General features: G+C 42.3%; 1 protein-coding gene across 2 annotated transcripts in view; it reads right to left on the bottom strand.

The window, feature by feature from the left end:
- Positions 1–17,332, bottom strand: part of SFMBT2 (Scm like with four mbt domains 2) — a 107,310-nt gene that overhangs the window by 56,949 nt on the left and 33,029 nt on the right. Inside the window, exons 5-6 of one of the 2 annotated variants that reach the window (XM_063397077.1) lie at positions 4,965–5,053; positions 1,551–1,797 (exon numbers count right to left, since the gene is read on the bottom strand). In XM_063397077.1, coding sequence (XP_063253147.1) covers positions 1,551–1,797; positions 4,965–5,053 — 336 coding nt within the window. Of the gene's footprint in view, positions 1–1,550; positions 1,798–4,964; positions 5,054–17,332 lie in introns of those variants that run through there. The other variant, XM_063397078.1, reaches the window with a different exon arrangement.

The raw sequence follows: 17,332 nt of genomic DNA, 5'->3' as shown, positions 1-17,332 counted from the left end.
ACAACTCGCTACTGTCTCTCTGGCTGCTCCAAGATTCCTTTTGCAGAGACTTTAATTCGAAGCAGATCCCATAAGATCAGCCACTTGGGGTTTTTTCTGTCTTCCTCCTCTCACTTAATGTCTCACACTCTTCACTAATTCATTGTGCCTCATGGATATGTTGGATGGTTGGACAAGAAGATCTTAAAGGTTTCTTTCCAACCTTGATGATTCTGTGACTGTGTTAGGCAGACATCAAATGATCAGGAGTGGAACAATCAGCATTCCTACCTGCAGAAACTCCTCAGATTTGCACTCCTGACTGGCTACGCCCTGCAGTGCAGAGCCTGACAGCTGGGTCAGAAGGGGGACCAGGGAAAGACCCCAGAAGCAGTGATCAGGAGAGGATTTGGGTGAAAACAGAACAGTTCAGACCTGAAGGGTCTTTTCTCAGTGAACTCCTACAAGGCTCAACTTCAGGAGATGTAAATCTAAGTCAGGAAGAAGATCTGAATCCATTAACAACAATGATGACTAAAAAGTGAATGACCAGAGAAATGAAAGGAGAGGAAACACCTGTCAGATGAAAACAGGTAAGAACAAGAGACAGCAATTTTAAAAGTTAAATCAAGGAGAGGGAAGAAGAAAAGTAAACAACTCCAGCAAATGAAAGAGTCCAGTAACAAGTTTAGAGAAAGAAAACTGGAAAAAAAAAAAAAGAAAAGAAAGCCATGAGGGGTTGGGAATCCACATAGAAGGATGTACAACAGGATAAAAGGAGGAAAGAGTACAAAGCAAATTGAATGAACAAAGAGGAAGCACAATGCTTCTCTGGGCCATTTATATATTCACCAAACCTATACAGGCCAAGAAGGTTCAGAGATGGTCAATGAAAAAGTTTCTCTGTTAACACAAAGACTCTGTAAAATAACAGACTGGGTGATATTCAAGCTCTCCAGCATTTATATCTCATTTAGAAGTGATGGGGAACATCTATTCCTACCTACCAGTGAAGAAAAACACACACTTCCAAAAAGCACTCAGGATCTAAGCCCCAGACAAACTTGTGATCATAAGAATTGAACATACCAGGGTCAAGTCTCCTCACCACGTCAGAAACACCTCCCCAGAGGGGAGAATTCAATACTCATGGAAAAACTTCACCCACAGCACAAAGAAAATGAGGCACAGACCTGGACATGTTGTTAACCTACACAGGAGAAGGTGGATCAATCTGTGATCCCAGACTGGCTTAACTGCAGTCCCAATCCCTTTCCATTCAAACTGCTTTGAACACTAAACTCAACCCTAAAGAGCTTCTTCTCCAAGTTGTAAACTCCTGGTGTTTCATACAGTCTGACAGACTTGCAAAGACTTCAACTGAATTTATTTAATAAACAATACAGCTCCCCTGACCCACTTTGAACCCAAATTAGATGGATCTCACCTCCCATTTGTGCCACAGCCAGAAACTACTGACAAAGCAATGTGAATGCTGGGAAAGGACAGCCGTGCTGCACAAGTATCTCAAAACATCAAGAGGGAGACAGTATTTCAAGGAGGTTCTTTACCTGCAGGTGGGTCCATTCTGTATTTATTCTCTTGACACCAACCGACTGGTCGAAGTCTGCAATCCAAGTAAAACAACCACTGGTCATAGGATTCAGTCTCCTCCAATCCCACATAGCGAAGGCGTAATCTTCCTCCAACATTTTCAACCACACTAACTATCCAGTACTGAAAGGGATTCTGGGAATCCTGCAGCTCTATTAAGGAATCAACTGTAATGAGGTCTACAGGGTTTTTTCCTCGCAGAGGCTGTTTGAATAGAAGCAAAACTCCTTATTTTAAACTTTATTTGAAGACTTCTCAAGGAAACAGATGACAGCAGAAGATTATTTTTGTTTTTCACACCATCATCCAAGCGATCAGCAAACAGTCTGTTCTTCTTCTATTTTACCCAATGTCTTCCAAGTGCAAATTCAGAAGTAAAACAGAAAACAACAGTTGTGCTAATTTCTCAACCGACATCATCAACAACAACAACAAAAAAAGAGAATATAAAAGGTGGAACAGCTTGTAAGGCACATCCATTTAGGATGCTCCTGAACTACTCAAAGCCCAGTTGTACTGGAGGATTTCAAACAAATTCTCACTGATTGCAGCTTGTAAGAACCAACCACAGGACTGGACCCTAATATTTACCTAAAAGGGGACTACTTTGTGCATGACCCAGAAATTTCACTCTGTGTGCTGATCTCTTTCACCAAAGATCAGCTTTATCTTATTCCTGTTGGCATGGAGAGCAAATTACACCCCCCAGCCATGGATGCATGAGCCTGTGGGGGTTATTCCAAAGCTCAAAGCCCACAGCAGGTTTGGATCCAAGCCCAGGGCACACAGGATTTGTTGGGTCAAGCCACCGTGCCCAAGTAATCCCAGAGACTGAGGTTATTTGCTTCCACTGGTTATTTTCTGGGATTCCAGTTTTGCAGCCATTAACACACGTGTGTAACTTTCCACCTGCAAGCACAGGCATTAAAAAAACATGAGATGCTCTGCAGAACAAACCCTTTGGGACTCAGTGTTTTTGTTTTGTGACTGTGAGCATCTCTGTGTTCTCAAGCTTTAACATAATGAGTAGATTTCCTACTTTTTATTAAACACAAGTTTGAATTCTTATACAATGTCTCAGTTACGGGGTTTTAAGAGCAGCATTAAAATGACCCCAAGACTTGGAAGCATTAGTCCCCAAAGGAGATGCTAAGCAAAAATATATTAAAAACAAAGACTTTTTCTTCCTGTGTGTTTGTCCCGCTTTTACTTAATTAAACCATATAAACATCTCACATTACTTTTTAAAATATTAATTCTGTAAATCAAGAGTCAGTCCAGGATGGTTCTTTCTAACAGTGGCTACAAAACAAAATAAGGAGAAAGCCTTATTTTACAAAGTTATTTTTCCTATTGAATATTGAAAATACTCAAATTTTGAGATGCAATTGGTTTTCATACATCTCACTTAATCCAACAAAGCAGGCAAGAGAATGAGAATATCGTAAAAAATGCAATTAAAATTAACTAAAAGCTTATCACATGTACAATTTTAAACAGCTTTATGATTAATAGATATTTCTCAGAACAATATATTTGCCATAATAAGCTACTTTTCTACAGTGCAAGCTGCAAGCATCTCTATAATCTCTTCAAATATTATTTCATGGCAAAATGCAGTGTCAGAATTTAATAATACAACAGAAATCCACTTTAATGTGGATTTTTCCCCCTCTCATACAACTGCTTCATTGCAACAAAATACTCTTTAATATGAAACGATGGTGTAATGATTTAACTTATTATAATAAATCCCTGGCTGTATCAAAGTGAATATTGCTTCCCTGATTTGTGTGCTAAATTTTAAGCCAATGGGCTGTCACTTACCCCATGAGAACTGAATGGCTAGGATTAATAATCAGCTTGCATGAAATATTAACATTTACCATAATGCAAGAACCCTTCACATGCGTAGCTGGCATGTAAAAAAATAAGATTTAAAAAGTAGCACTACATATTGATTTAACAGTCTAACAACAATCTGCAGCACTCACGAACAGCAAATCTGTCAACAGGGGCCAACATACATTGCTCGACACAGACAGCACTGAGCACACAGAACAGCAGAAAAAGGGTCAGAAACTGTTTCAAGCCAGCACAATGTTTTCTCTCTCTGCTTTTCTGCCTGGGGCTGCCTCTCTTCCCTGCCTGCAGAACTGGGGACACACCAGAGATGGGGACTGGACACCATCAGATCTCTGCATATGCCACCCAGGAGTACTCCAGGAAAGGGGATGCAGCAGGCTTAAGGTGTGGGTTATTTGGGGTCTGCAAAGGCTGCTCATCCCTCAGAATGGGAGGGGAAAAAAAACCCTAATGGTACATTAATAATTCTCCCTGCCAGGTACACTGATACTGCTTGGGCATGTGGAAAAAGGATGCAGCTGTGGATGGTGGGAGTGACCAGGGACAGAAGGATCAGAAGCGGTGCCTGGATGCACACTGGCTTCCCACAAGCCAAGGTGAGCACTTTCACAAAGGTAAATCTCAGTATGGCTTCACTTTCAGCCTAAATACAGAGGGACAAAGAATGAGGGGCTTCTGCAGGACCATCTGTCTCCTCTCCAAATGCCCCCACAGCATCCACGTGAGTGCAGGGCAGGCCCTGATGCAAAAGCTGCCCGTGGTTCCAAGGTGAAGCTGGATTTTTATCCAGGATCTCAAGGCACACTGAAGCTGGCCCAGGTGCAAGTCACCCTGTGGATCTGCTGCATGAACTGGGCTCTTGCCTGAATGGGAGCACCTAAAAATGGACCCTTCTGCTCTTCTGAGGCCACCTCACCCAACAACTTCCCCACCAAACGTGACTGCTGGATTTAGGTGGATGGAATGTCCTTGAGGGAGAACTTTCCAGATAAAGATAAACCTGACAGTGCTCCCCATCAAGCTGCTAAACCCCTCTCCAGCCTGTGCCACAGAAGCACAGAATGGTTTGGGTTGGAAGGACCTTGAAGATCACCCAGTTCCAACCCCCTGCCATGGGCAGGGACACCTTCCACTAGTCCAGATTGCTCCAAGCCCATCCAACCTGCCCTTGGACACTGCCAGGGATGGGGCAGAGAGGGACTGGCAGCTCAGGTCACCACTTTGATGGAGCTAAAGGGGCACTGAAGGGCTGAGCCCTCCCTTCTGTGGATCCCCTCCACGCTCTCCTTCCCCCACCAGGCCTTTTTTGAGCCCCCACCTTCCTCAAGAACTAAAAGTCAAAACAAACTCCCCATTCCTGGGCCAGAAGCAGAACCAGCAGAGCCCAGGCGCTGCTGCCACGGATTTTGGGGCAGGACAGACACACAGACACTGCAAGCACACACCCTGCAGGCCAGGAGCACACACACAGAGGCAGGAAAGAGGAACTGCAATCTAATACATACACCTTCCAGCAAATTCGCAGGGGCCGTCCTGGCGCCAGTCAGATCCTGGATGAGAAACTCAGTCCAGTCCATGTATTTCTCCTTGATTGCTGGGGAAGGGGAGGGAAGAAAAGAAAGGCTTAGCACAGCAGACTGCAGAGACTTGCCACGTGTGTGTCACTCAGGGGACCCGGTGTGTTTATTAAGAGGAAATTATTAATTATTAGAGGGATGAGGCACAGGTTGCCCAGAGAAGCTGTGGCTGCTCCATCCCTTGAAGTGTCCAAGGCCAGGTTGGAGCAATCCAGGACACTGGAAGGTGTCTCTGGCCCTGGCAGGGGATGGAATGAGATGATCTTTAAGTTCCTTCCAACCCAAACCATCAATCATTTCAGAAACATCTCCTCGGGATTTACCAGCTCTAAAGTTTTGGATGCAACTGCAACTCAGACCACGAAAAAAGCTGGTTTGTTGCCCAGTTCTTTGGGCAACCTGTGCACACAGTCAAATCCCCCAAAAAAGGGAAGGTATTGCTCCACTGTAGCCATGGACAGTGATTTACAACATCGTGGCTTATCATCCCCATCTGTCCCATTCAGAATTGGCCACTGCTTGTGTTAACCACTCGTTTCCTGCTTATCACCTGGGCTCAGATGTGATTTATAAAGTCTCTTTGTATGTTCACTAATGACCTCTGGGAAAAAAAGAAGCTGTACAAACTTTCAATTCCTTGACAGGAGACCAGAAACTCCAGGTGCTTTTCCAACAAAGTAAAAAAATCAACCCTGAGAACATCATATATCAGCTGCTGAATCAATACACTAGCAAGAAGACAGACTTAAAGTCTTTCCTTTATCAGGAACTTCTGTTTCATTTAGAAAAAAAAAATAATTTCTGAGGTAAATACTGTGAACCAGCGTTACTTTAGGACATGTATGCAGTTTTATAAGATTTGAACTGAAATATATATAAAATTTTGCCTCTAAGATTTACATTCTGGTCAGTTCTGGTTGAAATCAGTGGACACATAAAGACAATAATTCAGCAAATCTCAGCTTCAGAGAAAGAGATGCCTCTTCAAATGCACTGTGCAGCTGCAATCAGAAATCCAGAAATTAGATTTTAATTTCACCTGCTTCTAAGTGAGAATTAAATTACATCTGAAACTGTGTTTTCTCCCCAAAATAATCTTACTTCTATGTGAGAGAATCATCAGCAGTTGTGTCGCTAACTTAGAAACACCTACAGAAGGGAAAAATCACAAGCATTTAAAAATTTAAACACTTCCTCCAAATAAACAACTAAATATGTAATATAAGGACCCTTATCCCATGGTAATCCACGGGATTGGGCATGGGTAAAGTCACAAGCCATGCCCAGTGCACCTTACCTCAGCCTCATTTCTGAGCTCTACTCCTTCCCCAAAAGCCAGTTCTCCCATCTTGAGCTATACATCCAGTTTAGGTATCTAAATTACTTTAAATGTGCATTTAAATGTATTTAAAATTGTCAAACCTTGCACTGCTGGACTTGAGCCTCCACAAAATAGTGTTTGAACTTGCCTGGAACCATTCTAAGTCTTTTGCAGCACTGCTTTTGCAGGATTTCCAGAAGATTTTTGACCTTTGCATTATTTAAGATGAAGGAACAGCCTGAGAAGAAATGGTTTAGATATGACACTTTCTCTCTCAACACTCCTGGCTGTGTACACCTCATCAGTTCCTGTCCACCTACCTCAGGATAAAGAAAACAAGCTGAATTCTGGCATCAGGGAGAAGATATTAATTATGGTAATGAATGAGGCTGGAGTCCCTCTAGCTCAGACTTCTGCCCCTCCCTGAGAACAGCTCTGGGTGCAGCACAGAAAGGTGCAAGTTGAACTCAATTTTGGCTCATTCCCACAAAGTTGTCAGCCAAATTTCTGAATGCCAGAGCCTCACTACCAAGGAATGACAAATGTGATAAAAAGCACACAGTTTGAACTTTCAAAGCTGGCAGGACTGTAGGGCGGGGGGAGATGGGGGGAGAATGGGATTTTCAAAGTTGACAACAGATTAACAGATTTCAGGGGCTTCCACTTCCAGATGCCCAACTGGAGATGTCATAACAGTGCCTGATCACAGATCTGGCTGTCTGTCAGTCTCCCTCCCAGTGCCTTTCAGAGAGAGAAAAAAAATTCCCCTGTCCTTTTTAAAAGACTTGTACCTCACAGTTTGACATCTAAATAAGCTGATGCCTCTCTCCACATTCAGATCTGGATTAGAGGCTCCCAAAGTCCTAAAGTCCCAAGGTGATCTCTGTTTTCAACCTAAACAGGCTCAGCTGAAAAAAAACCCTGAGCTACTCTCAGTTTCTATGTGGTTTCAGAGCCACCCTTGCCATACAAATCTAATTTCTAGGGTTTTCCTTTATTTTGTTCTGCTTTTGTGGTACAGATAAAATGACTCTGAAAACCTCTGAGAGACAATAAATTGCATTGGAAGTTGTAGAAACAGGGATTTGTACCCTCCTCTGTGCCTACAGAGCACAATCAGCCTTCTTGGTTTTACAGTTCAAGTCACCACAGTGCAAATATTAAATTTTAGTAGTAATGAAGTGAATCTGAATGATCACGATATCTGCAAAAGCCTTTGAGGACCAAGCAAAATGTTAAACAAATATATTCAAACTAGGAAAATCTGCTGGTTAAATAAGAATAGCTGTCAGTGCAATGCATGGGTGCCCAACCTGAGCATCCCTCTCCAGAAATGCTGGTGCTCCTCTGGAATATCAGACTCAGCATCTGGGGACTGAAGCAGTGAACTTTCAATCACTATTTCCCATTTTCCCTCATTAGCTACAGGAAAAGGCTTTACTGAACCCCTCCTACTGCTGGACAGCCTGGGAGAACTCTGCTTCTTTCTTTCTTTTTTTTTTTTTTTTTTTTTTTTTTTTTTTTTTTTTTTGCAGCTGGCTGGCCAGCTGGTGGGAAGGGAAGGTGGCCAGGATAAAGAATCCTGCTCCGTGGTGACCTAAACTCCACTAATATTCCTGTTTTCAAAGCATTTTCCCTGTCTTAAACAAATTCAGTGAGTCAGGAGGGATCCATGGGCTTCACCAGCCATGCTTTCTTCACCTTTCAACAGATCCATTTCCCAGAGGAAAATCTGTGAACTGTGAACTTCCCCTGTAGCTGTGCTCCAGATTTGAGTTCCTTCAGGACTAAGAGCACACAAAGGAAAGTCCACCTGAATCCAGACCACCTCAGAAACACCTGAGAAAGATCCCACATTTCCCTCAATTCCCGAGGAGCAGCTGTAGGGATGCACCAGTTCCCAGACTCAGTGATGGGCTGGTGAAGGTTGAGCCACCCCCAACAGACCTCAGTGAAATTATCCACACTTGGAGAAATAAAAACCAGGTCCTTGCAACTCACTGCGTCCTTCCATGAAAAAAAAAAATAGTTCAGAGATCACCTTCTAGTCTGGCAAAGATTACACCAAATTCTTAAGTGAGAAAGAAAAAGCACCTTTCTAACATTAAGCTTCAGGTTATAAAATCGAGTGCCCCTTCCAGAGACCTGAACTCCACCAAAAATGGATCACATCCAATATCCCTCAAATTCTTCCCACTTTTCTCTACTCAATTCTCCTTGCCCACAACATCTCTGACTCTCATTCCTCTCTCTCCTTCTGACTCACTGCTATTTCCTCACTTCTATTTGTTGGTCTCATCTTCCTAAGCTGTTCCTGAGCCTCCAGGACCTGGACCTGGCTTCACCTGAGCAGCAGAGGCTGCTGCCAGCTGGTCACTGGCTGATGTACAAAGCACCATCAGTATCTACCATCAGTATTTACCATCAGTATTTATCATCAGTATTTACCATCAGTATTTACCATCAGTATTTACCATCAGTATTTACCATCACGTTTTTTTTTCCCATCAGCTGCTCACACCCAGCCCTTTCCCCTTGCTCTGTGAGTGCTGCCCATGAAAACCATGGCAAGAGCAGCTGGAAATGCTGGAGCAATGCACACCCCATCCCCTCCAATCCCCCTGAACATCCCCAAGAGCCAGGACAGCAGCTTCATTCCCTGCAACCCTGTAAATCTCCGTGCCCTGCCTCAGCCTCAGCACATAATGGGCTCAGATTTATCTGCCTCTCTGGAGAAATAAGAGATTAAAAGCACATTCGCAGTCCCATGACAGCACTGAGGCACAGGCACTCCATTCAATGAATATGAGATACTATTATCACATTAGTAACTCTTGGGATTTTATCTAGTTTTCTAGTAGTTCTTGTTTTGCTGAGAGGCACTCCTCTCAGGTCATGGCTTTACATGGAAATTCTCGTTTTCTTTTTTTTTTTTTTTAAGAACAGGACACTGCAAAGTGCAGGAAAAAACCTTGAAATCTGAAAGACTGACAAGACAATGGGAAGAACATGGTTGGTTTTTTACTTTTCATGACTGTTTTTTCTCCCCAAGGCGCCCTCTTGATTGGCAAGAACAAGACTCAGGGATCTGAACTGCTACATTTGGTAAAATAAAGGAATGGCAGCATAAATAACTTATAGGCATACAGCACCTAAAAATAAGCTACTCCTTGGAAACACCTCAGCTTGTTCCATGGATACATGTGCCCAACAAGCAATAATATCAAATTATGCTCATTTTTGTCCATATCTGAAAAAAACCCCAACCAAAAAACAACAAAACACTCCTCATGTTGGGTTTCTTTTTTTTAATAACCCAGGATCACCAGCAACCTGTCGACACCTCTACTGGAGAATCCCCACTGGAACCCATCAACCTCTAAACAGCAGAGTTTTAATTTTCTCACATGTGAAGAACAGCATCTTAAACAGCTTTATAAAATGGTTTAAGATCTTTCAGATTAATCTGCTAAGTGACAACACTCTCAGTGTGGAAACTATTTTTATCATTAAAAATTTAACTCTTTCCTAGGACTGGAACAAACAAAAATAGTTAACAAGGGGAATTATAGCTGGGCAGGACCCAGGCAACTCTTCTCCCTCCAATATTTATTTAGAAATAAACTAAAATACCAGGATCTCATTAAAAGATGAATTTTCTAAACAAATAATTCAGGATGTTCAAAATTTAATACAGACTTACGAATTAGATATACATATATATATTAGATCCAAAAATCAGATATATATTTAAGATACATTAAAGTGAAGTTGCTGGTGCCAGAAAGAAATGCACAGAGCCTGGAGAAAAGGATCACAAATCAGCAGGAGAGCACCTGAAGGGCAACACAAGGGAATTCCAGGCACTCCATTCAGCAGGGATGGGTGACATTATAATGAAAATCTGCTACAGCTCACACAGCCAGGAAAACTAAGGCTGGACAGGGCTTGGAGCATCCAAAGTCTAGTGGAAAGTGTCCCTGCCCATGGCAGGGAGGTGGAAAAAGATGATCTTTAAGGTCCCTTCCAATCTCAACCATTCTGTGACTCTGTGGCAAGATATGCAGTTTTTTTTAAAAGTGAAACAGCATATTGCAAAACTATAGAAAGCTTACAATACTGACATTTTCTTTTAATTTTAAAGTTGTCACACATTCGATGCAATGTTTATAAGTTACAAAAATATTAACATATAAATGTTGTAACTATGTTATAAAGGTCTAAATGATGGAGTCGAAATGAGATGTCTTTATATCAAAATAACATAGAATGCTAAAACAATTTGTTTAGACTTCACCCATCAAAACAATTTGTCAAAACTGACATGTTCTCACAAAATATTTCCATTTTGATAAAACAGCATTTTGACAGGAAACGGTTGAATCCCCACATTTTCATTCATCTTGCTGAACTATTTACATCCTTGTGAACCAGACTGGATGTGAAAACAGGATGGGGGTTGATGCTGTCCCCAAGCAAAAGGCTCAGGCTGTTTCTGAACCCTCCACAAGACTTCAGGGCTAGGAACACACTCCACTGCATACCCTAGAAAGCCAGATTCCCTACTAAGAATTTCCAAAATAAATTCAGTAAAATCAACATTTAAAAAAATTTACTTAGTGCTTTAATAGCATTTTTTTAATAAAAATTATTGTTTGCTTTGAATTCTTTTGTGGGCTCCCTGAAAAAAAAGCCAAATGGGGCTAAAGACATCTTCAAACAAATTTCTTACTTAAAACTTCAAACAGTCTTCTGTTCTCACAGCAGCAGAGTTCTGTGGTTTGAACTGGGATCACGAAATAATGCAAATTCAGTCCAGAAAAGAAAAGAAAGAGCATCAAAAGCTGTTGATCTGATTTCCTTGTGGTGAAGCCAAAAATATCATGAGACCCCAACTTCAGAGCTCAGGCATTGCCTTCTATACACCTGTCTTAAATAAAGTATTCAAGAAAAATACTATATAGTGAGGATTTTCATGAAAACCAGAAGTCATAAGCAATTGTTCATCAAAGAATACAGGTGCCCAAAAGACACTTCTGGACCAGCAGCACAATGTGGTCCAAAATGTGAATTTACAACAGGCTAATGAAGAGATGCTGGAAGGAAGTGTGGTGTCTGTAGGAGAATTTGTAGTTCTTGTATTCTCTGAGTATATGATCCTTTAAGCTGTTGATTTATCTGCTGGCTCTTTATCATCTCACATTTTAAAAAATAAAACTGATTAAGTGCAAACTTCATGTTTAGCCCATGTGAGCTACCTAATTTAGTAATAATATTCTGCATGTTTTTTAAATTTTCCTCAGATATTTGGTGCCCTCTGTTTTTTCAGGCTATGCAAACCACCCAGATCTCATTTCTAAGAGATTATGCTGCAGTTTCTATGGTCTTCACCCAAGAAAGGGCCAAAACACAGACTTTAATTCTTGCACACCCAACTCTGCATGAAGTACCCCTGAATCAGAACAGGTAGAGAGGAAAAAAACCCAGATAAAGGCATGAACACATGCTCTAGGTTCTCACCTGAACAACTCCCTTACAGCTTTTTCTATTCAACTACACTGGATTTCAGTCCAATGTGACTTTTATCCTTCCTGCTTCCATTCAGGGTTTCCAGAAATTATCTACTTACATGCTCTGGGTCAAAACAAGCAAGTTCATGAGCAAAAAGCTGCCTCCCACAGGACACTTGGCTTCCCAACATCCTTCAAGCCCTTCACAGACCTGCACACCATTCCCCCTGGGTTTCTCTAACCCTTAATTAACTGCTGTCTTTGTAACAATAAAAAAGCAGCAGGTGGTTTGGGAGTTGCTTTTTCATTTCTTAAAGCTTGCACTGGCTACAGAATCCAACCCAGCTGCAGGAAGTATGGGTGGAAGAGGTGGATGTGGGATGCTGTGGGAGAAAACCATCAGTGTGTGCAGAGTGAGTGGATGTTTATTATACTGATTTTTTTTTAATAATGATGGAAAATCTGGTAAAAATCCCCTCCATTAACTCACTGCAGCTCAGGAAGCAGAACAAGATACTTTGTCCTGGCAGAAGGGTCACCACCAACAACTGAGGCACTCCCATGCAGCAGGATCAGCTGTCTTCACCCCAAACACAACATTATGGATACAGACACACTCTTCTGAGATCCCACTGCTGTGGCTTTCTGCTTCCAAGCCAAACTGCCCAAGATCAGAAGGGAAATTTGCCTCACAGATCCCAACAGCACAATGTGCCACAAATCCAGATCAGGTTTGTGCCCTGCCCTGACTCCCTGAGCACAACAGCCTCAGGTACCCACCCAGCAGTAAATGATCTACTCATAACTACTGTGATTAATTGCCTTACTTCAGTCAAAGTCAGTATTTGACTTGTACTGAAGTATTTTAAATAATTTTTTAAAAAGGGATAAAAAGGAGAGGGGTGCTGATAATGGGAAGAGACTCTGCTCTGTCTTGGTGGTGTTACTTTATCAATTGCAATCAGATTATGCAGATAAGGAACAGCAGCACATCCATCAGCTCCACTTGCACTTGTCACATCCCTTTGTTTGAAGGCTTCACCCAAGTGTGATCAGCACGAGCCAGCCTGGAATCACCCAGACACAGCACTGCCCTCCCTCAGGATCTGGGAACAAGGGAGACACAGAGCTGGGACATGGCAAGAGGAGAGGGGAATTAATCCCTTCCCACCCTTCACCTTGCAGGGATGCAACCAATTCATTCACCTGTGGCCATCCAGCCTCAACAGGTTGGAATTTAGGGATGAAGCATTCAACTGTTTAGAGCATTTACCGTGTATTTATAATCTAGGTTAAGGGTTGGGCTCAATGATCTTACAGGTCTTTTCCAACCCTAACGATTCTATGATTATTGATTTATTTTTAAGGTGTTTTTACACTCATTTCACCTGGAACCCCTACACTAGGTACCAAATGCCACCCTTATTAACACCACCAAAAACTGGGAAGGCAATGCAAAAATATCCTCTAGACACAACCATTTTTAAGTGTGTGTCCTGGTTTAGGGCAAATTTTGGGAGGAAATTTCTGAAGTGGTCTTTTCTAGAAAGCAAACTCAAGCAGCTCCTCCCTCAACGACTTCAGGAGGTAAACCTCCTTAGAGAAAAGTGGAAAAAAATCCTGTTTATTTAACAAGAAAAGTATTCAGAAGCACAGAAAAATGAGTAATTTTGAACAATGGAACCTCCCACTGTTCTGAGGAGATGGCAAATTCCTTGCAAGAAGAAGAAAGTCCTTGTCATGGGCTGTAGCTTGGCTCGCTCAGCCTCTTATCAGTCCCTCCTGCTCTGGAAAATGCCATGTCCCAGGTCCTGGTGGGCCACATGTGTGAGCTCCTGGTGTTTTTCTGGGTGTTCAGTCCAGAGCAGTTCACTTCCAAGAAAAAAGAAAAGCCACCATCTGGGGAATTTCTCTGCCTCATCTAGTTAAAAAACCTAACTAAAAGCAAAGGAGAGCTCTCTCCTGTGCTGCAGACAACCCAGCCCAGGAGAAGAGAAACTGAAGCTCTGATCTCTGTGTTTTTGAATAGAATCACCTCAGACATTCCACCACTATTCCTTCTCCCCCCTCTTCACTGCCAGATCTAGTTTTAAAAGCACAGAACTCAATATCCAGCATAAGCAGAACAGACAATTGGGGATACAAGCAGCACCAAGCCAGCCTAGGACAGCAGGTCAGTCATCTGCTCTCCTGTATCTGCAGACATAAATGAAGGCTGATTATTCTGTTTGTTACAGAATCCAATATGGCAAAAACTGGCTGATTTTAGACTCAGTTACCTCTGTGATAAATTAGGAAAAAACGTGAGGTGTAACTACAAAGTCAGTGTTTCACCCAGAGTGAGTGGTTTGTGCTTCTTACCTGAACAGAAACTACACACTCTTTAAACAGCAATAAAATAGTAAGGGTGGGTTTTGGTACCTAGTCTAGGGTTCCAGGTGAAATGAGTGTAAAAACACCTTAAAACAGCAATAATACTGCTCTCTGCCCTAGTCAATTCTAGGTACCAGATACCTAAATTTCATTGTTGTCAACAACAGTCTTAGAAACAAATCAGCACTGGCTGACTTAAATGATCTTGGATGTGTACACAGAGTTCCTGAAAGGCATTTCTGAGAGCCAGGCAATGCCTGGATTTTGAAAGCTCTGCACACACCACATAACCATAGGGGTTCTCCCATCATTAGTATCGATGTCCATTAGGGTGATGGCTCACTGTGAAAATGAGCATCCAAACTCTGCAGCTCCTGGCACTTAACCCCAAGCCTCCACGCACATTCCCTGATTATTTTTTCCTTCCCTGTGCATTAAGCACCATGCCCAGGGCTCAGAAGAGATGGATCATGAACACTCAGAGCTCCAGCTCCCAATCTCCAGACCCAGGAGTCTTAATGAAAGCCTTGTCAAATCAGCAGTTTGGGAGCTTTCAGGAAAAGAGGGAGGGAATTGGTATTGTGATTGTAATTTCTGCATCAGTTTTTATCCCATAGAGATAAAAAAATAATAACAATAAAATTGCAAGAGTGCTGTTATCCAGGGAAAATCAGCATCTTAAGCAAAGTGCTCAGAAGCAAAATCAGATCACAGAGCTCAGAGTGTGACTGCATGAGAAGTTATGAATTCACCCATATGAGACACAAGTACATACACCGGATTCCCTGCACTTAGCAGGCATTTGCATGGTTATTTCCTTCCAAACTGTAGCCCCTCTGGGTGAAAACCGAAAAAGTTTTTAGCCATCTTTGTAGGCAAAGAGGGTTGCTACTGCAGGTAGACAAAAATGCACAGACAAATGTACCAAAAATTGTAAAATCCCAATTTAAAAGTTTTGAAAGCCACGGGGGAGGATGCTTGTGCTGCTTGCCCAGCCACCAGCCCTGGTAAAAACTTGCTGTAGCAGTCCAAAGCTCCTTGTGCACTAGTTCCACACCAGAAATATAGAAAGAGGAAAAAAAGTATGTCTGCAAAGCAAAATACTAAATTCCTAGATAAATCCCCATCCAAGTCAGACTTCCTAACCACTGCCAGAACTCTTGCAAGCCAGCTGGGTTCAGACCTGAATCAGGATTTCTGGGCAGCACTGGGCACACACTGGCCTGTGCCAACACCAGGAATGAACTGGGGTCTGTCACAGAAAATTGCACTGCCCCAGGTGCCATTGATGCCAAACAGCAAAAGAAAGAAAATCTGGAGTTTTCCTGAACACCAAACATCCTCCCCCTGGCTTGCCTTGGCAAGGACACAGGAGGCAGCTCCATGCCCTGTGTCTTTGGGATCTCACAGACCAGCCCCAAATGGATTTTGTGGCATAACACCACCTAAAATTTATGGGTCACTCCATCCAGGGATGTCACTGCAGTATAAATATCCTACCCAGGGCTCTGACCTCACACTTCCAAACTCCTTCCAATTTTCCCCCACACTAAGTGCATTTTCTCATCCCCAAACCCTGTGGTCGCTCTCTGAAGGAGATTCTTTGGAGACAGCTCCGTAAAACCCAACAAATTTACAGCAGCACAATGTTCTTACATAAAGGATAAACCAGTTCACTGCACAATTATGGGATTTTTTTCCCTGGTAGCAGCAACAGTATACAGCAAATACCCACTACAAATAAAAGCATCAAAACATAGAAGACAAATAGAGGGATTTGATGTCCAAGAATTCCATTTTGATTTGGGGTTGGGATTTGGGGTTTTTCTTTTTTTTATTTCCTGTATTTTACAGAAAGAGAAGAAGCTTGTAGTTTACTGTGTGCATTATGTTGTTTAATAAACAACAGAAGAAACACCAATTAAAAAAAAAAAGGACTAAGCTTTGATTAATGCTTAAAATTGGGGGAGTTTTTTTAGAATAGTAGAATGATTTGGATTGGAAGAGATCTTAAAGATCCTCTTATTCCAACCCCCTACCATGGGCAGGGACACCTTCCACTACACAAGGTGGCTCCAAGCCCCATCCAGCCTGGTCCTTCCAGGGATGGGGCAGCCACAGCTTCTCTGGGCAGTGAGTTCCAAATTGTTTCCATTTTTTTTTTTCCTTTCCACCAGCAGCAATTTCAAAGTAAAAAGCAAGCCATTACTAGTTTCAGCCTGACGCTTCCAACACAAAGATGCATCCCAGAAGAAAAGGGGTTTTTTGTCAGAAAACTCTTGTGAGGACTCAGGGGAGGCTGGTGCCACTGTGCGTGAGTTAGTGAGGTACAAACAGTAAAGCTGGACTTGTAAGGTCTGATTTAAGGATTAGCCTGTGACTCTCCCAAATCTCACTGCTCACACCCAGAGCTTGGGACAACAATGGAAATTTAACCATTCCCATGACCCAGCACACTCCCAAATTATCATGGAAATAGCAAACGAGCCTCATTCACCACGACTCCAACTTCTGACACCCCATGAAGCAGAAACATATGTTTTCAAAAAAAAACCAAAATAATTCAAACTCATTTCACAATTTACGGCGCGTTCTGTAATTAATCACATTTGTACTGCCAGCTCCTAATGACTGAATCCTGTTTAATCACTCTGGAGCCTCTGGGCTGTGTGATGTGAGCACCACAAATCAGAACCTGGAGGGCCTGATGAACATTCATCACACATCCTTCCCGAAATTAATGGTACAGTCGAAGCACAGCCAGGCCCCATGAGGTGCTCAACATCCTATGCACAAAATGTAAATTCATAACCATCACCACAACACCATCAAAGAAATACTCCATCAAGGCTCATTTTGAGCTTGCTAAACATGTGTTTTCTTCACTTGGAAACAGAAAAGGGGCTTGAACTGTAAATCCCAGGATCAAAAACATCCCCTGAAACTTTGAAGAGTTTAAATCTGAATCGGAGATCAACGTGGAACATTATGCAAGGCAAAGTCTGAAATGAGAATAACAATGTGCTACAGGACCTGAAACAGGAGCAGCTTTTCCACAGTGCTCTAAATTTTCTTTGAATTATAAAGCTTTA

Source organism: Prinia subflava, chromosome 4 (genome assembly GCF_021018805.1).
Source record: "Prinia subflava isolate CZ2003 ecotype Zambia chromosome 4, Cam_Psub_1.2, whole genome shotgun sequence".
NCBI classification, from domain to species: Eukaryota; Metazoa; Chordata; class Aves; order Passeriformes; family Cisticolidae; genus Prinia; species Prinia subflava.
The sequence above is the reverse complement of the archived record's forward strand: the minus strand, read 5'-3'. Positions and strand labels throughout refer to the sequence as shown.